Raw genomic sequence first — 23,302 nt, forward strand, 5'->3', positions numbered from 1 at the left:
GAACACAATTGTTTGGTGAATTGTATTTCTATTTTCTTTTCTCATAAATGAACTGAACTATAGTAGCAGTAGTACTATTAATTTTTAAATAATTTTCTTGTCTGACGTACGATGCAATTGGATGGACCATATTGCATTGCTACTCCTATATTAGGTACTGTACTATTATGTACTCCATATATTAGTCACATAATATCATTGTGTATTAAAGATAATTTGCCATCTACTATGAATTAAATGATTTTCTTGTCCAACATACAATGTTGTTAAATGGATTTCGTAAAAAATATTTCTTCGATATCCTATAAATAGAGACTTTGGATACGACATAAGTTCTAGCGTGAAATGGGTAAAATATGATAAACAAAGAGAAAAAATAGTTGAAGTAGTGTTACTGAATAGTGAGACTTGCATCATTAGTACTACAATATAAAATATAATGTATGGTCCTTCTTCCATGCTTCAAACATCGCCTTCAACCTCTGTAGTTTGTGATCCGGGTCCAAGCTCGCCTACGCTAATCCAAGGCAGATTATTAGATAAATTGCAATATTTATGACTATGAAACATTGAAACTGCATTTTGGCACACGATTACCTCTTGCTCCAATTTAAATAAGAGGCGATTCAAGTGTTGTTGTAATCTTCCGTTGGCATAGTAATGTGAATCCTGGTGTTCAACATGATACAATACAATGTCGTCAAGATTCATGGGTTGATTAGGATCCGAGAAAGAGGGTGAAGACATGACAAAAAAGTCAAGTCAGAGTTGAGATCTGATTCAAATAGTATTCTGTCTATCCATATGATGTCCAAATGCACATCCAAGACCACCGTTTTCTTCATCTTCGAAAGCTCTTCACGTGACCTTGAAATCTCCAATTGAAATTTGGGAGAGAAAATTATGGTCATTTTATGAAAATCGCGCATTTAAGATTGAATTGCAGAGGCTAGACGTTTTGATGGGTGAAAACGCATGGTAAGACATTTTGTGCGATGCATTCCAAAGAGTTTGCCGGGCTGGGCGTTTTCAAAGCCCAATTTCGCATGGCCCGGCGTTCTGTTCAGAAATTAGTGTTTTTTTGCAAGACTTTGTTATTTTTGCTCTATTTTTTACTTCTAGTATGAATAGTCTATCTTAGGTTTTTTGTCCGATGTACGATGCTATGGGAAGGACCTATATTGCTATATTGATTCTATAGTTGTAAAGTCACAATTTATATAATTGTGTAGTAAAGATAATTAGTTATCTATTTTGAATAAAATGATTTTCTTGTCTGACGTACGATGATGTGGGAAGAATCATTTAGTTGGGAATGTATGGTGTTACATGGAATTCTTAAAAAAAAATTCCCTTCATATCCTATAAACAAAGATGTTGGAAATGATGCACGTTGTAATGTGAAAATTAGTAAAATTTGATTAAAAAAAAAGAAGAAAAATAATTAAAAATAATATTGGTTGATAATGAAACTCGCATCAACAAAAGTAGTATAATGTGATGAAATTTTTTTACAAAAATAAAAGTAAAACGATTTTGTGGAATAGACCAAAATGGCTAAATAAGACTACTCCTGTCTTAGGGACATACTCCATATAGTATATTTAATAAAACTAATGTGAAGCATATAAGAAGAAAGCAAAACTACATTGTAGATTAAGATTAATCAAAACTTGCCCTTGGCAGTTAGATTAACCAAAGGGGTGCTTAGTAGTACTAATATTTTCAGTGTGGGTATTGCTCTATATGTTTAAATGGGAAATGTATAAATACATGACACGGTTTGGATCCACACAACTCTATGTTTTACACACATATTCTCGCACTATTAATTAATGATTAGAGGATAGTGATACTTGAATTCAAACGTGTATTTTGTGTTCTTCTCAGTATATCAACATATAAAATTGTTTGGCGAAGGCGGATGATATATAAGGTTTTGCGAGCCACATTTGTCAATCCTCATGATCTATTTTTACACAGATTCTTTAGAACATATAGATGCAACTTTGATTAAATTCTCAAAATAATTGAATCATAATCCACATTTAAATTGTCAAAATTCTCCAATGCCCCTAAAATTAATATTGCAAAGGTAAGGGGCAAAAACGCAACATTCGAAAACCTTCTAGAAGAAGCACAAAAAAGGGGAAAATGAAAAACCCAAAAAAAAAAAAAACTCAGCTCACAATCTTAATTCTCAGCTTATTCATGGCGTCGAGCCTGCCATGGCAACCTCTACTGGCTGCGAAGCCCCAAAATCGCCCGCTCCACCGCCCTAACAATCCAATCCACCACCGCGTCAGCACACGCGCCTTCCGGCGCAGCGACTTCGACGGATTCGCCAGGCGCGTGCAGTCCGGCGAGCTGTGGCGCGACGCTTGGAGGAGCGCCAACGACGGCTTCGAGCTCTTCGTCTACGAGACGCGGAAGACGGCGGAGCGGATAGACCGGAGATACGACGTCTCCAGGCGCGCATCCGCCGTGGCGGAGGCCGCCGCCGACCGAGCGCGCGAGCTCGATCGTGAATTTGAAATCACGCAGCGGTGGCGGACGTTTTCGCTGGATTTTAGGAGGAATTTGCCGAGGGTGTGTGATTTGTTGCAAGTGTTTGTTTATATGATGCAATTTATTGTGCCTCGGTGAATTTGGGGCTCTGCGATGAGATTAGGTTTATAATCGGTAATATCGGTTTTCTGTTCGTTTTTTGCAGTACAGGAAGGAGCTCAATGATTTTCTCGATACTCCATTGGGGAGAAGTTTCGCTGTAAGCATCTTTAACATTGTTACTTTATGTATATGTATGTATTTCAAGTTCCAAAAGGTTGGAATTCGAACTGCGTAGAACAATAAAGATGAAATATAGTGCTTAGTTTATATTGATTTTGAAGTTAAGGAAGTTAATTTATGCTTGCAACTTGGGATAATTTGATGAAGTTGGATAATGTTGAGGATGGTGGAGTTTCACATATGGATAAAGCCAGTATTGTTTTTATCTCATGTTTGTTACTGAGTCTAATGTTATGTATACAGCAGTCTTGTTACTTGTAGCTTCTAAACTGCATTACTTCTCACTTAGTCGAGTTTCGTTCGGAAAAAAAAAAGTTGCAAACTTTTCCTATTAAAAATACATGATCTGAATGACCGAACTTCTCACGTAGTCGAGTTTCGTTTTCATAAAAAGAGTTGCAAACTTTATTTATGAAATACATGATCTGAATTATTGATGTGTGCTTGAGTTTTAGGGATATGTTCGGATTAATTAGAATCAATATGTGCGTGCCTTTCTGGATGTAGAGGAGAGAGATATTAGATGTATGAAGTCCTTTGCTTGTGTACACATGCATTCTGATTTGTGATTGGTGAAAATTTCTCCTTGCAGACACTTTTCTTTCTATGGTTTGCCTTGTCGGGATGGCTATTCCGAATTCTGATTTTTGCTACATGGGTGCTTCCATTTGCTGGTCCTCTCTTAATTGGGGCGGTGGCAAATAATCTAGTCATTAAGGTAAACCTTTTGTTCTTTAACTTCCTTGTTTCTTACTTCCTTATTTTAAAGATTAGCTTTGCTATTTTCATCCATGGAAACCCTTGAATGACTTATATTTCACATTCATAAGATGTTTCTTCACCATAATTTGGTAGGTTAGCTGCGTTACTGTTATTTCCTTCTTGGACAACCCTAGATGACTGGGATTCCGCATTTTGTGTTCCTCAATCATAATTCGATGTATTGTATTATGCCGTCTTTAACATTTGAGTACCGAAACATTGTACATGTAAATGAATTTATGGAACTTCCTTAATAGCTTATTGGAGCTATGGGCAAACACTAGATAGAACATACTAGAAGCTATGGTACAAAAAAAAGATGCAAGAGTATATTGTTGAAGTCTCTATTGTTTAGATAATTTCTTCTTGTTTACAAGTCATCTAAGTTTACTTCTCTTTTTAGATCATAAATCTGTTACTAGTTTGTGAGTTAATTTTTTTTGTGATAGAAAGTTTTGCAATGCCTTCCACTCTTATGGTTTGTGATCTCCCTTTGTAATCTTTAGAAATTTTTTTGAAACTTTTTTTGTACTATTTCCTTAGATGAATTTTTCACTTGGTCTGTTCTGTGGCAGGGTGAGTGCCCAGCTTGTAAGAAGCAATTTGTCGGATACAAAAGCCAAACTGTACGATGTGCTAGCTGTGGAAATATTGTCTGGCAACCACAAGGTGACTTCTTCTCAAGAGGCGGTAAGGGCCCTTCCTCATCAAAATCAAAGTCTCAACCAGATATCATCGATGTTGAATTCGAAGAGAAATGAGCCAGGGCTGTGAGTTTAGCCTAGCACCCTTCATGTGGATATTCTTGAATTTGTTCTCTCTCATAGAAACATAGGAGAACGCATGATTTCCGTTTATAACAGTTTGTGACAATCATTCCCCATACCCTGATCTTTATTCAAGTTGGAGTCTTTTATAGTCTTATAAATATAGCTTTGTTTCCTACTTTTGCAATGTTCATAAATAAGTTGAGTTCCACTATTTTTGGTGTGACCTTTTCGAAGAATGACCTTTTATTCATAGGAGTATTTATCTTATTTATTTTATTTTATTTTTATTTTATTTCTTGAGCCGGCAGCTTCTTCGTTATTTATCATGCCTATCGTACCCTATGTTTCGTGCACTGAGATATTAGCGAGCGTTGATGGTATGCCCGCCTGCAAACTGTGACTATTATTTCATTGAGCATGTCTAGTTACACATAGTGATGATCTGACAGTCTGACACCATTCTCATTGCTTGATTCAATAAAAAGTTGCTGAAAAAAGGGTGAAAATTACATTTTGTTATAACTTTTATGTCCATAATTCACAAAATTGCTATAGTGATGATCTGAATGTTTCTGGTTAATGAAATACAACATATCACCTGATCATCATACAACTGCTTGGACTGCGTTGGTCTGTCTGCAGCAGCACAAGCATTCGAGCACTCTGGAGCAGAAACTGGTGCTCGTTTGCATTTCCGTTATCTCAACCGGCTCTCTGAACTTAGCCTTCTCGCTGAGTTCCTCGAACGAGTGAACCAGGTTCTGAAGCCTGGCAACAAACTCGATCAACAAAGAGGTGAAATTCGCGAGAGACAATGCACTCGCGCTTTCATATGTGCGAACCTCACGCTCATTGAGGATGGAATCACCGATCAGAGAGAGGCGTGAAGGCCACATGGTCTGCTGCTTGAGGACGTCCTCTCCAGAACCCAGTTCGGATTGGGAGAAGTTGTTGATGCTTCGGGCAGTAAATGCATCGTAGTTGCGAAGTGTCTGAGTCGACTGCTGGTTGATTGAGCTGAGAGACTTGATCAAGAAAGGCTTGTTTTCATTCTCTTTCATTTCGCGGATCTTTTCTGGGTCGAGATTTTCGGGACGTTTGTCGCTCGCCCAGCTCTCCGCGTTCACCAAAAGGTACGATTTCTGGTCGATCATCATCTGCAGATTCTCCGCAGCATCGTGAATAGCTTCGAGAGGGTCCTCCGTGTCTAGTTTCTCCATCTTTTCGACTTTTTCACTAAGCATTGTGAGAACTTTGGCTCCTTCGGTGCCAACTCTCTGAATTACATCCTTGAAAACCTGCCTTAGTTCAGAAGGTGCCTGAAAATAAAAGAAAATATTATGATTGCAAATAACATTCTGCAAAATGCTATTTTTGCTATATTTTGCATCAATAATTCAGATATATTCCTTAATCATCACATCATTAGATATACTCATATACATTAGGGATAATAAATTCCTATCGCAATTGGGTGGTAGAAGCAGGAACAACTGGTTCTACTAAGACATTCTGAAACTAACAAAAAGATTAAAGTGTAACATTTTCTTGCCTCAGCTTCTCTAAATGCTCTTACATCAACCTGAACTTAAAAATTTGAAAAATATAAACAAACAACAATTTCAAGGCTTACAAACTAAAATACCTGTATTTCTGAAAGAATACACCCGTGCATCGCCATCACCATGAACGCACAGTGCCTCAGAGCGCCACTGACCTTCACATATTCGCCCCAAGGATAGTTAAACATCCTATAACGGCCGTGAGGTGGTTCCCAAACAGCAAAGCTCATCTGTAAAACAGGTAGTTGCAATCAACATCTCACCCCAACTACATTCTCGCTCCGAGAATCGAGTAAAAGGAAATATTGTTGATTATGGACTATGAAGCCTGAAGGAAACTACATAGATCCACAAGCACAGCAATCCAACTTGTTATCTATTGCGGATATGATTATGGTTCGTTGTTTATCAAGATTATGTTTGTGTTTATTTTTCGAACAAGGTCAAGAGGCGTACCAGGGTCTCCTCTTGGCTCGTGGACTCCACTGCAGTTCGATATCCCTTGTAAAGAGGATCATCAGAAGCTTGGTAGATCAGGATCTTCGATGGTATTCTTTCATACTCGACACATTGCAAGTACATATTGATACAACCTAGAAACAATCAAACAAACGCAACGTAAGACACGATTAAATCTGATGACTTCTGCATAAGAGACGATCTTCACCTTCCAAAGACGTGGCAACCCCTTTAAAGTTCTTCACGACCAGCTTGTGCAAATCCTCACCGGACCAAATGGGGAAAATGCAGACATTCATGACTAAGCAGACACCAGCACCGACTGCGATCAGCACCAGTCTGGAAACAGCGGTCTGAAGAAACTCCGACGAATCAGACACCAGCACGATGCAGAATGTCAGCATGAAGACCCGGAATCCATATTCGTACTGCTTCACGGCCGGGTGCAGCTTCAGATAACTAGACAAGGACCCTGAGGTCCACACACGCATAAACCATCAATTTCAGACACAGAAACAGAGCTTCTTTTCATCAGATCTAACTTTCTCAGAACTAGTTTGATGTAAGACACAAACGGACCATACTTGTGCATAAATCATCAATCATCGTCAATTTCAGACACGAAAAACAGAGATTTGCAGCTACTTTTCATTAGATCTAACCTTTTCAAAGGTAGTTTGATCATCGAAGGTTCAAATTGACAATACTCGTGCATAAAAATTACTAATCTTTCAAGAAACGGACCTGCGATAAAAATACTGATGACAACGACGACTTCATGAAATTCTCCAGCAAGCTTTGCCAATTCTGCAATCCCTAAAGATAGTGCACCAGCCGAGAGGGTCCCCAACGCTCGATTAAACCCTTTGCTTAAAGTAGCTCCTACGGAATCAGAATCACACAATCCGTTACTATTGACAAACTAAACGAACAAATACATATCAACATATTCAGCTCAAATTTGGCAGAGGTCTAGTGCAAAGCTTCACACTACTCTACCAATTACCAAAGAAATCAAACATCCAAACAAAGTCAAGTGATAAAAATTGAGAATTTCCCCTGTGCTACACTCAAAGACAGTTAAAACAATCGAACACAAACCAACCAAAATCATAACACCCCTTGACAAGTGATCAAAATTGTTGAGTTTTACCTATGATGAACTCGAAAACAACTACTACAACAGTAAGAATGGGTACCATAGAAATAGAACACAAACAAAACAAAATCACAACTGATCAAATTGGTGAGTCTGAAAACAAAAAAGCAGTCCCTTTATCCCAACAAAGATGACTACTACTTAATTCTGTGTCCTACTTTATCCACACAAAACATAAAATCTGGTGATCAATTAGGAAAGAGATCCAACAGAAAAATGAAGAAATCTGACCTATGCTGAACTCAAAGACAACCACAACAGTAAGAATGGCCCAAATGGAATGCTTGGTGATGTAAGTGGAGGGCTCTTTAAAAAAGATGAGCAGCGAAACGAGAGACAAAGCGCAGCCCATTTTAGCAGCAAACATGGCCTTCCTGGGATCCGATCTCCCCATCTCATACGCGCTCACCGCAATCTCCTCCAGCCTCTTCCACCACCGCGACAGCCTCTCCCCCATCACTCGGAAGCACCCCTCGTGCCGCACGTAGTACCCCTCCGATTCCACCTCCGAGTAGTACTTCCGCGACACCACCCGCTCTTTCCCTCTCTCCACGAAGCTCTGCCGCAGAGACCCCAAATTCGCCATGTCTTTTTTTTTTTTTTTTTTTTTTGGTGTGCCCCTTTTTATTGTTGAGCTTTTTGGGTGGTGGATTATTTAATTGGGATTCTGAGGATCTTGATGTTGGGAGAGGGCTGTAACTTTTTGCTTTTTTGCTTGAGAAGATGAATGTTGTGATGATTCTTTTGAGTTTGGGTAACTAATAAAAGAAGGAATCAATGTTATAAGGATTGGGAGTCAACTTAAGTATCTATCTGGATTGTACTTGGATTAGTATTATTTTCAGATTCATAAGTTTTATTAATAAATTTGAATAATTAATAGAGTCACAAATAGATTATATTTATATAAGAAAGCAGAGTTATAACAGGGATACGAAAACTTGAAAACTGGTCGGTCGTGTTACCAAATATGATATGGGGTCGATCTTTGTAAACTAATTAAAATATTACTCTCTCCTCCATAAAAAAATAGACAACGACACAATGTTATAAATAACACGAGTTTTAATATATACTCTCTCCATCCCAGATAATTTGGGACACTTTGACTCGTCACGGATTTTAACAAATCTAATGGAAAGTGAGTTAAAAAAGTTGGTGGAATGTGGGTCATACTTTTAAAGTATTAGTTTTATAATAAAATGTGAGTATGAATGAGTTAGAACACTCCCAATGGCCGGCGGCGTTAAATCCGGCGTTTTATCGCCGGATTTCGCCGAGAAATCGCCACCAATGGGGTGAATTCGGCGTTTTTCCGGCGTTAATTCGGTCCGGCGTTAATTCTACCGAATTAAACGCCGGCCCCCGAAAAAACGCCGAATTAACGCCGAGTGAACGCCGGCCACTGTAGGCGTGTTCGGCGTTTTCCGGCGTTTTCCGGCGTTTTTTTTTTTTTTTTTTTTTTTAATACCCAACGGCTATTTTTTTCCCTATATATAATTCCTCCTCCTCCTCCATTCATCACACACAATCTTCATTTTCTCAATTTTCAATCTCATTTTCTCAATCTTCTATATTCAATCTTCAAAATTATGAGTTCAAATAGGAAAAAATCTCGAAAAGGTAAAGGCAAAGAGTCGAGTTCCCAAAATCCCAACCCCACTGATGAAGCAAATCAGCAGTGGATGGCCTCGTTGTTGTCGATGGGTTCTCCTCCCGGCCAATATCCATATGAGGGTCCGTCCCCATTGCAGACTCCTCCGGTGCGCAGACTTTCTCCGTACTTCCAGTCTGCCCTCAGCATGCCCTCTCCAACCGACGATGTGTATCGCCCCCAGATAGTCACATCGTTGTTCGACACCCCTGGAGCCACTCCAGACGACGAAGGATCTCAGGCCACGACGTACACAACGGATCCGACAATCAGCACGGACGACTACGAGGTGGAAGAAACGCCCGCCGACCCGCCTTCCAGGAGCAGGAAGGGGAAGGCGTCGTCGCCGGAGTCGACGGCTGCGACTGATACGGCTTCCGATGAGAAGCCGAAGCGGGCAAGGACTACTTACACTCTGGCAGAGTCCGAGCTTATAGCCAACTGCTGGGCGGACACGACGCAAGACTCGGAGCGTAGCAACTACCAGACTGAGCTCATTTTCTGGGAGCGGGTTGCGGAGAAGTACAAGACCAACAAGACTGCCTCGATGAAGGACCATGGCAGCGAGGCGATCCGCCGGCATTGGGAGCGCCTCATGAGGGACTGCGGCCACTTCAACGGTATATACTCTAACTTGATGACGAACATGACGAGTGGCCAGAACGAGCACATGGTCCGAGATGAGGCCATGCAGAGGTATAGTGGCAAGTACTTGACGAAGGGCTTTAAGTATTGGAACATCTATGAGACGCTGAAGGATCTCCCCAAATTCCGGACGGGGATGCACAGCGCGCTGCACGGGAAATCGGTGCGCTCGCGACTTAGCGGTGCGGAGAGTGAGGGCAGCGCGATCCCCATCGACTTGTCTGAGGATGGTCCGCACGAGCGCCCTGTGGGAGCGAAGAAGGCGAAGGGGAGGCGGAAGGGGAAGGGCACATCGTCAGATGCCCAGTCGGAATCCCCGTTCTTATAACAAGCCACGTTCTCTTCCAATGCCGCCACTCTGGCGCAGTTTTACACGCTGTACTTCACCGGCGGCGGAACCCCAGAAGAGAAGCAGTCCCTCTGGTCGACCATCCAAAATATGAAGATCAAGATGGGCCTCTCGCCGGACGCTCCTCCCTCTTAGTTTTTTAAATCCTTGTTTTTTATGGTTTTTTATTTGTAGTTTTTTTTCTCTCGTTGTATTATATTTTCCAATGATTAATACAACGACGAATTGTTCATTTATAAATCTATTTATTAAACACATTTGTAGGGAAAATTAAATAATATTAAAAATGATGATGTAAAAATGAAATGTTGAGTTAGGGAGAAATAAGGGAGAAACCATTGGAGCAGTTGGCTAAAAACTGGGGATAAATTTTGGTGCTGATGTGGCGCTGATGTGGCAGGAGTTAGGGAGAAATAAGGGAGACCATTGGGAGTGCTCTTAGTGGAATATGAGGTCCACTACAAAAAGTGGTAAAAGTGAAATGGGACAAATTATATGGGACGACCCGAAATGGAATACTGGGTCGAATTATTTGAGACGGAGGGAGTAATTGATAAAGTAAAAGAGATGAATGAAAAAAAGGTAGTGAAATGAGTGATGGTGGATTGTAGGGTCCATATTTAAAATGACGTGTATGATTAGTATTCGTTGAAATCTTTCTATCTGTAAACTTGGTCTGATTTTGATGGACATCCTAAAATAATAAAACTGTTAATAATTTTCAGATGGGGAGAGTATTATATTAATGACAAGATGAGAATCCAAGTGTAGAATAAATTTTCACGTTTAACATACCTTTATATATAAAATACTATTCTCTTTTTACAAATTTGGTTTTTTGTTACATCACATGCTACACTAAATTTCAACTGAGATTATATGTCTTTGGAATTATATATAAAAATTTATAATACTTCATTCATGTAAAAGAGATTAAATGAACATATAATAGTCGTTTAACTTATACGGAGTAAAATTTAGTCAGTTGAAAACGGAATGTTAAATCACAAGTTTAATTTTTCTCAATTATCTGATTCGTGCTGTATTTATTTCTTTAATACTCCTATTATTCATGAAATATTACTACCAAATAAAATGTTTAATATATATCTATATGGTATTGTACATTTAAGAATAGTTTAGTGACTAAAATACATTAAATATAAAAATGCCTTTATTACTTTTGAAAATTAAATAATAAAATATAACAATATCTTACACACAGTACTATTTATGTTCAATACATTTACTATCTATGTCCATCATAGAGATATGTTGGAAAAAGACATCATACAGATTTAAGTTGGTCAAAAACATGACAGCAATTCATTGACATTTTATATCATTAACCCAATTTTTTGAATAATCAAATGACGAAAAATCTCACTGAACTAGAAACTGTTAATTAAAGACGTCACGCAACTTTATAAAATCATAAAAACAGCCAATATTCCGAAATATTTTTTAATTGAAAGTCACAGCTACTTAAAAGGTGTCAGCCTTTACCAAATTATTTTAAAGTTTCAACTAGGCACGTCTAATGACTAATATAGACAGCAAAATTGTCAAGTTAAGCCTGCAATATTAGTAATAATTAGTTGGCCACATTTGTTCTAATCATAGACAAATCATAAACATGACAACCACATAAAATAATATGACAATAATATTAATAATTATAATTATAATAATAACTACATATTCTAAAATAGTAAGAAAACAGAGACATGCCTACACGTTGTGTCAAAAAGTAAAGCTTGATAGTGTCAAAATGCAGAAAAATTTCAAAGATATAGTAATAAATATAAGCAAAAATGCAAATCCAACAATTTGTTTGCCTGTGAACTCTCACTCTTATGTGTGATTTACTTCTTCTCTTCCTTCTCGGCCTCGGCCGCCCTCTTGGCCCTAACACCGACATGGCGGGCATTAGTCCTCTCGAGACGCAGCTTGTCGTACGCCCTGAACGATTTCATCTCTTCCGTGACCTTAACAAGATCCATAGCCGGCTTCTCGCTAACAATAGGCAAGTAAGCTCCAGAAACTTGAGTGGCTGTAGCCAGCTCCTCGGGAGTAGAGTCGCCCGCCTGAAAGAGGAAATTGTGTGATTGAGACAGAATGCAAATGCTAGGGACGACAAAAGGCTCATATTCATTCAACTATTCAAGGGCTAATTTTACCTTAAATTTGCGAACGCGTCTTGGGAAGACAACGAGCTTGGCCTTAAATGTCTTCAGTCTCTGGACATTAGTTTGGAAGCCCTCCAATGAACTGTTTCTACGTCGGTGATCAACAGAGATGCCAACAGTTGGTGCGAGTTTCTTAGGGATGCCAGCAGCCTGTTTGATAAATATAGCAATAGCAAATTTAGAAAACTAAAAAGGCCAATCTCATTACTATGAATGCAACTGGAAATCTTGTTAGAGTGATAGAATTAAACACATTTTGGTAAATTATTAAAATGAATACATGCTCAAATCCTGATCTGATAACAAATACGCAGAGCATATTATCAAACAGAGTTAATTAGATAAGAGAATCGAGCTACGGAGAGTTCACCTTAAGCTCCTCAAGAGAGAATCCTCTGCCAGCTCTGACTTTCATGTTGTACTTCAGAGTCTGCCCGCGGACAACGGGACGAAGAGGTCCAGCAGTAGGTCTGGGGAAGATCTTAACAGCTTTCACTTGTCGTGCTGAAAACGAAACATATCAGTCAAGAGCCAAGCATATGATACAAGACGACAGCATGGATCAGTCAAATAAATACTGTAACGAACAGATTTGCCAAATCAGTTGATTAAAAAAGAATGATGACACGGCAAGATGGAATGTTTACCGGTTCTTCTCCTGGCCTTTCGGGCAGGCTGGTTAAACCATGTTTTCACATAGTTTTGCCAGTGCTTCTTAAAGTGCCCATTTGGGATGACATTGTTATGCTTCATGATTTACCTAAAGCAAACTTAGATTAAAACCACTGTCTTAGAGATTAATCAAAACTCAAAAGAAGATTATAAGAATAAAATAATTTCTGCTCCCAAGTCTCAACATTAATTAGCTAATGATTTCAATGATATAGAATTAATCCAGTAACACTAAGTATGTAATGAAACAAAATCATCAAAACACAAATCCGTAACATTCTTAGCAAAGAGTGATCTTCAGGTAATTAAAGCAAAGCACTACCAAGTAGGATTCGTATCACATATAAAAGATTATCAAAATAAAATTTTTGGTGCAAACCTAATTCCAAAATTAAGCATAAATCAGGCAATGAACAATCAATAACAATTTATCAGAAAACGCTCTTTCAGAAACATGAAATGGCACGGCAACAGATCGCCTTCAAATTGGCTACAAACCCTCAAAACATAAACACAGAGAACAAATCATTCCAAATTCAAGCCCGACATACAACCCTAAACCCTAAATATAGAGCAATTTACACATTAATCTGGAATTTGGGCATTTCATCCCACTAGATTCAGCGGAAACATGTGCACAAATAAATGCAACAGCTAAGATGACAAATTGGACTTACTGCGGCGAAGGGGAAGGGGTGGAGCTCTGCTTGTAGGTTAAAATGGCGACTGAGGTGATAATGTAAACAAAACCCTACATCGTAAACTATTGGGCCGAATTGGTGGGCTTTTGAGAAGGCCCAATGATATTTAACAAATGGACTTAATATTTTTTATTTGGGCCGATTAACAGTCACATTCTTATTTTTGGTTCACTTTTTTTTGGTTCGGGTGAACATTCGGATTTGAGATCGGATATTAGTGTTTTAGATTGAGAATCGACATAAAGTTGGAGTGAGGGCACAGAAATATTTATTGATAAGAGCTGAGATTTCTAAATTTTGTTTAAAAGTAGGTTTTTGAGTAATTTAGATAATTTGTAAGGGCTTTATAATAGTGAAAATAATAGTGAAAATATGGCGAGATCTCCTCTACCCGCTTGGCCTCGGCAAATAATAGTGAAAATATGGCGAGATCTCAACTTAAACTAAGAAAACTAGAAGGAAAAAAAAAGGAAGATGGAGAAAGAGATTCAACTTAAAATTATAATCAAAATACTGATCCCCAAAACAGTATGAAAGAAAAATAGCAAGAATAGTTTTCGAAATAAACAGACGTCAGTTTCCATATATTCTTGAAAGTTTTGTAGTAAAGTTTGTGATTCATCCAATAATATAATTTACAATCTTTTACAACAGATATGTACATATATGTATAAAGGTATTGTCTCAACAATGATCATCATCTGATGCGGTTCAAGTGAGCGAATGGCTCTGACTTTGTCTTTGGTGCAGGCTTAGCAACTTCGGGTGTCCCGAAGACATTCCAAAATCGAAGAGTCTCGTCTCCTGCTGCAGATGCAACCGTGCACCCATCCGGGCTCTGAGCCATGTAAAGAACTCGGGAGGTATGCCCCGTGAGCTCAGCCATCTTCACCATTGATGGGTACTTCCAGAGAGTGAGCTGATTGTGTGTGAAACCGTGTGAACTCAGCAGCTCGCGCTCGTTTTTGTTCCACAGAAGAGAGCAGACTTGTGAGCCGGTGTCCACTGAGTTCAAGCACGAGCCGGTGTGCGTGTTCCAGAACTTGATGCACCTATCTCCAGCGCCTCCGCCCGAGGCTAGTAGATTGCTCTGGAAGGGACACCACGCGAGTGCTTTGACAGCAGCGGTATGCTCCTCGAGCCTGTGAAGCCACTGAGTAGGAGCATTCGATGCTGCCATGGATCTGTCCCAGATTTGGAGGACGTTGTCGTTTCCACCACTAGCCAACTGCTGCCCGGATGCCGACCACTTAAGCCCACAAACTTCTTGGTCGTGTCCGGTGTAGGTTTCAACAATGTGAGACCTCACTCTCACATCATTGTTGAAGATCTGACCGTCCTGACCTCCAGTTGTTAGGATGTGATTGTTCCAGTCCATAGCACCAACTCGCGATCTGTGCCCTCCTTTCAAGGTCCTCAGCTGTAACGAAACAGAGTGAGTTTTCGATTTCTTGAAAGATAACCAATCAAATATACTCACAAGCACTCACCAGTCTGTTAGAGGTGGAATCCCAAAGCTGAACTTCCGAGTTGTTGAGACCAACAGCAATATGCCTTCCATCAGGAGCCCATTTGACACTGGTAACCGGGCCACAGTCATCATCGATGGTAACAAGTTCGGAGGTAGCCCCATCAGAAGCATCCCACAGATAAACAGTGTGCCCAAGAGCGATGGAAAGAACGTTGCTGCTGCCCCAGTCCAATAGATTCAAATAGTAATCATCCACAATATCAGGGGCATCTAGTGTCCTCTCAGAAGTCTGCACAAACACACAATACACAAAGTTAGATAACCTAGTAGTACTCGAAATTCCATGGACAAGATGCTCTTCATCAGCACGGACCTGGGGAATGTGACGATGTGGTTTGGCAGATTTGACTTGGTGAGCCGCAGATGAGAAATCGCTGGGGATTGCCTCTACCGGGGTTGGTGGTTTGTTCTTGAAAGCCAGGATTCGAGTTCTGTTCATGTTGAAGGTTTCTGCAAGCTGCTTCCTGTACGCTTCTCTAGATGGAGAAGAGCTGGTGGATGGGTTTTCCTTACCTGTAAGCATGTAATTAGCGTAGTCGAAATCCATTGCCGACCTATTTGGGATGAAGCGATCCAACTGCAGAACAGGAAGAAGCCATTACAACATGCACAAAACTGACTAATTCAGTACAAATTCAAGCTCAACCAAGACACTTCTAAACGACAGCAGAAATTATGCAATCAACAGTTATTAGTGGATCCATAACAGAATCCCCCCAAAAACTGCCTAACTCAGCACCAATTCAAGATCAATCAAACACTTCTATTTTAAACTCTAGTAGAAAAACTATCAAGTTATTAGTGAATCTTTTATTGGAATCCCCCAAAACTTCCTAATACAGCTCAAATCAAGATCAACCAAGCACTTCTAAACTCCAGCAGCAATTATACATTCATGAATTATGCAATCAACCAATCAAGTTATTAGTGCATTCATACTGGAATCCCCAAAAATTGCCTAATTCAGCACAAATTGGACTACAAGCAGATATTATGCAGCCAATAAATCAAGTTATTTGTGGATCTACATTGGAATTCCCAAAAAAGGTTTAATCAACCAAACACAAAAGATAAAAAAAATGACTACAAATTAGCAGATGCAAAAAGTCAGAGGCAATTTAGGGGGAAATAGCATACATTCTCCTTGGAATTTCTTCGTTGGATGAGCTTCTCTTGCAGCGGGAGCTGAGACTTGGTCTTGTTTGGTGTGGAAGATGAGTTCATATTTCCTGTTTCCATATGTTAGCACAAAAAACAATAGCAGAATATGCAAATATAAGGCGTGTATGTATACAAAATATCAATCGGAGCCTGCAGAAGAATTAATCAGTGTAAAACAGTTCAAAATAGGATCAAATTAGTGTGAGAATAATAATCAGAGACAGAATGCGAGCGAGTTTTTACGATTGAATTGTTGTTGGTGGGAAAAAACTTGTTGAATCGAGGGGTTTATATACTGGAACAAAATTTGTAATTAGGGTTTTGCGGGAGTTCTGTAAATGGAAAGCCGCTAACGGCTTAGTTGTGGAGCAAAATAGAGCCGTTGGAATTGACTTGACGAAATTGCCCATCTGCAAATCATTCTAATCGTTAAACGTTATTGGTTAATAATATTGATTATAATCGAATTCCGATTTAGACTTTACTTGATTATCGCTTCTAATCAAGAATCGTTTGATTATACTCGAGCTCAGTTAATATAATTAATCCAAATTTAAACAAAAAAAAAGGAAAATTTAATAAATTGCGATACACAAGTTAAAAGTAATCTAGTATTCACGGCACAATTATTTTGGAGAAGGTGTTGAACTAGTATAGGATAAGTTGTCATTCTAACAAGGACTTAGGTTGGTGGTGTCCGTCCAAATTCGATGTTGCAAATTCAGGCTGATTGTCGTGTTGCCGTAGGATTTTGTGTTCTTCGCATAAAGAAAAAGATCGAGTTGTACATTGTAGGGGTGGTGAACCGGGTGCTCACACCCGAAAATAACCCGAACACCTATAGTGTACAACTTCACAAATTGCTTGCTTCCTATAATCAAATAAAAAAATAATACTTTACACCTTAAGAATTCCTTGTCAACTTTACTGTCAACCAAACATAACCTAGAGCTTGGGAAAATTTGGTTATTCTTTCTTTAGTTTTAAATAGTATTAGAGGATACAGTTATGTTATTGTTAAATTTTGCTGTTTTTATTTGTATAGTAACTCGATGTATTAACATTTTGCATTTTGTAGTCTATTGATGTGTTTGTATACTACTCTATTTATCCCCACACGAATATGCATTTTCTAATTTTAGAAAATAATTTCTTTCTAATAAGATGAGACTCATTTTTTATTAATAATATTTTTTTTATCTCTCTTATTTTACTAATTGTATATTAAAATATGTGTCAAATCCAACATGCATATTATTATACCATTAATATACCATTAGGATGGAGTATGAATTAGACAATTAGGATCTTAGAATATCACAATCTATGTGTATATGAGTTAAATTGGAAATTTTGAATACGTCATCGTGGACCCGCTACCATTAGAGAAGGTTACTCATTATGTATATAATAATATAATACTCCCTTATCTTTCAAATATTGTCTCACTTTAATCCGGCACGGGTTTTAAGAAATGTAATGAAAAGTCAGTTGAAAAAGTTAGTGGGATATGAGTCATACTTTTATATATTAGTTTTATAATAAATAAAATGTGAGTAGGAATGAGTTAGTAGAATATAAGATCCATTATCAAAAATTGTAAAAAGTGAAATGAGACAAATTTTGTGGGGCGGACGAAAATGGATAAATGGGTGAGAGACGGATGAAATATATTATTATTACAAGTGCGATGGCGATGCAAAATTGCACTGTCGTGTTTATTGTTAAATTTTAACAGTCTTTTAAAGTTATATAGTGTTGTCAATGCTTTATTGAATACAAATTGCAATAATAGTACTTTGTACTTCGAGAGGATAAATAAGTATGTAGTACAGTAAAATATTACTATTAAATGTCATAGCATATTATATCTAATGTATATTATTACCGAGAATAAATATCATAGGGGAGTATAGTGAAATTAGAGAAATAAATATATATTGGTCAAATTTAATACTCCATCTAATTCGGTTTCCATCGATTAATACTCATTGACAAGTGACAACCACACCAGTTCAGTTCCAATTTATTAGCATTTTTTGTCATAATCGTTCAATTTATCCCGCACCATAATCAATTACTCTAAACACAAAAATTAAATAATCTAATTAATTTTAAAATTATTACGAAAGACGACATTGTGATGAATCAGATATATATTACTCTAATTACCTCTCGAGTAATTATTTAATCATCTTTCAATTTATAACATAAAATATCCAAAACACTCACAGAAATTATTGTTTATTTTTATTTTTCTATTTTTAAAATAATTTATCATAATATTTTATAGCTTATCATAATCTATTAAACTAATCCCTAATACAATTAATCCATAGGAAGGAGGAAGGACATTGTTAATTAGTAGTAATTCACAATTTATTAAGAATGGCATTGTTAATTAATTAAAGAGATTAGTAATTAGAGAGATTATGACACTGATGCGCATTCAAAGAATCAAAGGAATGACATTGTCAATTAATTCACAAATTATTATACTCTCTCCCACAAAATTCAAATTTCAAACTTTCAACGGTCATTTTCGACAAGGGTTTCCAACTTTCAACCCTACATTTCACTACCCCACCGGCCACCGCACACTATATATACCAACGCTCCTTTCTCCTTTTCTCATTCATTGCCGCGCCTTCATCCACAGTCCAACCTAGCTGCTCAAGGAGAATACGTTAATCGTAATTCTTACTCTTCGAAGCAATGGATTTCCACAGCCTTACAAGGAGAGAGCTGCAGGCGTTCTGCAAGAGGAATAAAATCCCAGCCAACATGACCAATGCTGCCATGGCCGACGCTCTCACTGCTCTCCAGATCGTAAGCTCATTTCCTCAATTTTTCGATTTTAATTTCGTTTTTTCAATGCTAGATGTACATATCTAGCTGCAATCATGTTCGTTTCACTCTAGTTAATTGATTCGCTGATAAATGATGTGACGCTCTCAAAGCGCTCCTGCTCACGTGACCTAATTTCCAGAATTTGTGGATTTTAATCTCGTTATTTCAATTAGCTCATTGGTAGAGATTTAGGATCGAGGCTGTATGAAACAGATCTAGCTGAAATGATTTTCGTTTCGCTCCAGTTAATCAGCTATTTGTTGTTTGATTGGGTAGACGCTCTCAAAGCTCTCCAGATCGTGAGCTCATTTCCTGAATTTTTAGATTTTTTTCGTTTCTCAATAATTTCATTGGTAGAGAGATAAGGATCTGTGCTGAATGAATATAACCAGCTGCAATCATGCTCCTTTCACTAGTTCATTGTTCGATTGGCTGATTTTATCTGTTTGCTCTGTTATTCAATTTACATGTGTGCGAGATGGTCTAATAATTTTTAACTTAGAATAGTAGTACCAAATTTGGGGGAATATGAGCTCATTCTGGTGAACTTCTTCGCACACCTAATTCAATGTCAAAGACCTGCATATTTTAGTTTTAATTGATTTTTTAACATTTAAAAGTCGAGATGAAAATTGATTAGAATATCTAATCTGAATTCAGAAATTTTATTCTGCTGAATCTGCGCCCCCAAGGAGCTGCATACTTATAGAATATTTTATTTGGTGATTATGAGATCTAATCGAATTTGAGAAACTTAACTAGCTATGGTGTTGCTTTATTCTGCTGTTATTCAGTATCCACTTTGTTGCTCAAGAAATTATTCTGATTTTGATTTACAGGTTGAAGGAATTGAGGATTTTATGCAGACATCTCAATCAGAAAGCACACAGTCATCCATGGAGCTACAAGACAGCTTGGAGGTAACATCTCCATATGTTCCTCCAACCGGTGGCCGGAGCACACGCCAGAGAAATGTCTCCAACGCTGAACCTGTGTTAATGACCACGGCTCGGCGCACTACCCGGAAAACTGCCGTCAAAGCGCAGGCCGATGCAATGGAAACTCCGGCAGTGGCAGCACAGGCTAGTCGAAGGAGGGTCCAGATTGCCCCAACGTGTCTTGAACTGGATTCGCAGTTGGAGAAATGCGTGGAACAGAAGAAGGATGCTTTGATGACCCCTGCTGCAGTGGGGGCTACTAGCCGGAGAAGAAGGGCCGAGGAAACGGAGAAGAAGGTATACAGCACGCGACGATCAACCAGGTTGGCAGTGAAAAGTATGCCAATGTTGAGTGGAGAAACTGAGCTTTCTAATGAGGAATTGTTTGCTAAAGATTGTGAAGACCAGGAGGTGAATCAGAAAGAAGTGTCAGGAGTTACTGGTATATTTCTGTTCTGATTCTTTGTTTTTATTTATTGCATGTTTGTTTGCAATGATTAATGATCAAGCTGTAACTTTTCAGTTGAAAATGTGGAGGAGGATAAAGAAAAATCTGAGCTTTCCAGTAATGAATTATGCTCTAAAGATTGTGAAGATAAGGAGGTGGATCAGAAAGAACTATCAGGAATTACTGGTATATTTCTTTTCTGATTCTTTGTTTTTGATTGTTTATTTCATATGTTTGTTTGCTGTGGAATGGTGAATTATTATGGTGTAATTTCTCGGGTGCTGATTCAGTTAAAAATACGGACGAGGATAAAGAAAAGTCTGAGCTTTCCAATGATGAATTATCTGCTGAAGATTGTGAAGATCAGAAGGTGAATCTGAAAGAAGACCAAAATGAACTGTCAGGAATTACTGGTACATTTTCTTTCTTTTCAGTTACTCCCTCCATCCACGATTACGAGTGCCATTTTTTCCATCAAGAGTTTTAAAATGTAGGTTGAAAAAGTTAGTTGAATGTGAGTCTCACTTTATAATAAATTATGAGTGAAAAACGACTTCTATTAGCGTTTGAAATGGCAAATATGGACTAATATTGCCGGACAGAGAGGGGGTGTTTCATTTGTTTGTTTGTTTGTTGTTTGTGCACTGATTAATTATCTAAGCCGTAAACTTTCAGGTGCTGATGCAGTTGAAAATATGGAGGATAAAGAAAATTCTGAAAAGGATATAACCATGGGAGAAGTAGAAAAGGGCACTGATTTTGCAGTGGAAGTAGAACATAATGAAGAGATATGTGATAACACAGAATATCCTGCTGATGAAGACACAGAATTGGAAGTTCAACAAAGTGAAGGTATGTTTTGATTTGATTTGTGCTTCTTTCAATTGGCTATTTGGCTGAATTGAATTTCAATTTATTTAAATCAAAAATCTGATACAGGTTGTGTCGATGCCCCCAAATGTGAAACTGAAGAAGTCACAGTTGAGAACTCAAAACAAGTTGAAGATATTGAGACCGATGCAGGATCTAAAGACGAGGCTGTGGAGTTTGAAAGCAAATGTGAAACTGAAGTCACAGTTGAGAACTCAAAAGAAGATTATATTGAAACCAATGCAGGATCTGAAGATGATGCTGCTGAGTTTGAAAGCAAATGTGAAACTGAATTCACAGTTGAGAACTCAAAAGAAGTAGATAATATTGAGATAGATGCAGGTTCTGAAGACGAGGCTGCTGAGTTTGAAAGCAAATGTGAAACTGAAGTCACAGTTGGGAACTTGAACGAAGTAGATGATGATGAGACCGATGCAGGATCTGAAGATGAAGTAGATGATGATGAGACAGATGCAGGATCTGAAGATGATGCTGCTGAGTTTGAAAGCAAAGGTATAATAAAGATCTTTACGTTGTTATAATGATGAGTTTAACACCTTTTGGTTCTAAGATAATAATGTTGAGCTTTTGATTTTGCAGTGGTTGTGTCTGATGATGATGAGGTTGAGGTAGAGTGTGAAGATGATCATGACTTGAATGTGACATTAGGAAAACTCACAGAGATGAGACTGGAACACGAAGTTGATTTTGGTATTCATGAAGAGACGAAGAAGACTGAAACTGAAACTGTTCAAGTCGAAGAAAGTGAAGAAATGGAGCTCAAGAAGGCGGAAACAGAAACCATGGAGGTTGAAGAAACTGTTGCTGTCCAAGAAGATCCAGTAGAAACGAATAAGGCTAATAACGGGACCGAATTGGTGATCGCGGAAGATGATGCGATCAAGGCAGGGAAAGACAAACAGCGTCGTTTTGAAGAGGAGAGCTTGAGGAAGCTCTCCAAGATGTTGAAGGAGAAGCTACAGATCTCGAGTAAAAGATCGAGCAAGAGTGGTGGCAACGAGGTGAGCCAGAGATCAGCTTTGCAAGAGCTGCCTGAGAACACATTGATCGGTGGGAATGGAAAGTGAAATAACCAAGTTATAGTGCGTGCACTGTGCGTGCACTGTGCGTGCACCATTGATGAAGAGAGTTTTTTTGATGGAGTTGTGAGGATAGAAGAAGAGAAGTGATGTATTTGAGTTGAGAGTTTTGATATTTCATCAATCTGTAATACTCTACTGTTGTAGTTCTTGTGTGAGGCAACAAGTTTTTGATATTTGGAAGAGTGAAATGATGGAAGTTGAGGCGTTATTTTACTAAATACCATTATCATAATACATGATAGTACAAGTTTAAGGTCCAAATTTAACATTTTTTTTGTGATTTAATAGTATTTTTTGGTCAATTCTAATGATTCTATGTTAACTAATGTAATAGACTAAAGTCTAAAATTAGTTTTGTACACTTGCTCAAAAATTTGATTATGAGTTAACATTCTATCTCTCGTATGAAATGTAGTAATAATTCGTGTTAGTCCAAACTTCAGTTGTTTCTAATTTTTCTTCATATTATATTTACTTACTTTGTCTTAGGACCAACGAAATCATAAATTAACTAACAATATTCCAAAATTTGTTTGTATTGAAGACTAACAAGACAATATAATTAATAAAAGCACACTTACTTGGAATTATCCGCCATTCATTTGGGATTGGCACAAATTCTTTGAAATGTGAGTGATCTTCATTTTGATTTAGTACGTAGTAATAAACATTTTAATTTTATAATGAAA

The 23,302-nt window shown here is 38.1% G+C and overlaps 5 protein-coding genes across 7 annotated transcripts; 2 read left to right on the forward strand and 3 right to left on the reverse strand.

The window, feature by feature from the left end:
- The first annotated feature begins 2,171 nt into the window (after nt 1-2,171).
- LOC125213778 (replicase polyprotein 1ab protein) lies at nt 2,172-4,572 on the forward strand. Its single transcript, XM_048114511.2, has 4 exons — nt 2,172-2,589; nt 2,714-2,767; nt 3,383-3,508; nt 4,128-4,572. The coding sequence occupies exons 1-4, from the start codon at nt 2,212-2,214 to the stop codon at nt 4,311-4,313; spliced, it is 744 nt and encodes a 247-aa protein (XP_047970468.1). The 5' UTR covers nt 2,172-2,211; the 3' UTR covers nt 4,314-4,572.
- Nucleotides 4,573-4,760: 188 nt separating this feature from the next.
- LOC125213774 (aluminum-activated malate transporter 4-like) lies at nt 4,761-8,248 on the reverse strand. The gene is made up of 6 exons (XM_048114506.2): nt 7,734-8,248; nt 7,088-7,225; nt 6,552-6,815; nt 6,341-6,477; nt 5,968-6,114; nt 4,761-5,641 (listed from the first exon to the last, which is right to left on the reverse strand). The coding sequence occupies exons 1-6, from the start codon at nt 8,086-8,088 to the stop codon at nt 4,928-4,930; spliced, it is 1,755 nt and encodes a 584-aa protein (XP_047970463.1). The 5' UTR covers nt 8,089-8,248; the 3' UTR covers nt 4,761-4,927.
- A 3,550-nt stretch (nt 8,249-11,798) lies between these two features.
- Nucleotides 11,799-13,777, reverse strand: LOC125210965 (large ribosomal subunit protein eL13z-like). 2 transcript variants are annotated; one of them, XM_048110619.2, is made up of 5 exons: nt 13,689-13,777; nt 12,987-13,109; nt 12,710-12,843; nt 12,331-12,489; nt 11,799-12,237 (listed from the first exon to the last, which is right to left on the reverse strand). In XM_048110619.2, the coding sequence occupies exons 2-5, from the start codon at nt 13,090-13,092 to the stop codon at nt 12,016-12,018; spliced, it is 621 nt and encodes a 206-aa protein (XP_047966576.1). In that variant the 5' UTR covers nt 13,093-13,109; nt 13,689-13,777; the 3' UTR covers nt 11,799-12,015. The 2 variants fall into 2 exon arrangements, with proteins under 2 accessions (XP_047966576.1, XP_047966575.1); XM_048110618.2 differs by having other exon boundaries at nt 12,987-13,099; nt 13,689-13,775.
- Nucleotides 13,778-14,266: 489 nt separating this feature from the next.
- LOC125210701 (cell division cycle 20.2, cofactor of APC complex-like) lies at nt 14,267-16,745 on the reverse strand. Its single transcript, XM_048110275.2, has 4 exons — nt 16,381-16,745; nt 15,557-15,820; nt 15,203-15,472; nt 14,267-15,132 (listed from the first exon to the last, which is right to left on the reverse strand). Exons 1-4 carry the CDS (start codon nt 16,480-16,482, stop codon nt 14,410-14,412), a joined length of 1,359 nt encoding a protein of 452 aa, XP_047966232.1. The 5' UTR covers nt 16,483-16,745; the 3' UTR covers nt 14,267-14,409.
- A 2,286-nt stretch (nt 16,746-19,031) lies between these two features.
- Nucleotides 19,032-22,831, forward strand: LOC125211215 (uncharacterized). 2 transcript variants are annotated; one of them, XM_048110934.2, is made up of 7 exons: nt 19,032-19,233; nt 20,094-20,634; nt 20,716-20,826; nt 20,931-21,053; nt 21,316-21,492; nt 21,580-22,023; nt 22,111-22,831. In XM_048110934.2, the coding sequence occupies exons 1-7, from the start codon at nt 19,120-19,122 to the stop codon at nt 22,596-22,598; spliced, it is 1,998 nt and encodes a 665-aa protein (XP_047966891.1). In that variant the 5' UTR covers nt 19,032-19,119; the 3' UTR covers nt 22,599-22,831. The 2 variants fall into 2 exon arrangements, with proteins under 2 accessions (XP_047966891.1, XP_088923268.1); XM_089067142.1 differs by having other exon boundaries at nt 20,716-20,825; nt 20,918-21,053.
- The last annotated feature ends 471 nt before the right edge of the window (nt 22,832-23,302 follow it).

This window comes from Salvia hispanica, chromosome 3 (genome assembly GCF_029641045.1).
Source record: "Salvia hispanica isolate PSC_SH4W2 chromosome 3, Shi_PSC_v1, whole genome shotgun sequence".
In the NCBI taxonomy this organism is placed as follows: Eukaryota; Viridiplantae; Streptophyta; class Magnoliopsida; order Lamiales; family Lamiaceae; genus Salvia; species Salvia hispanica.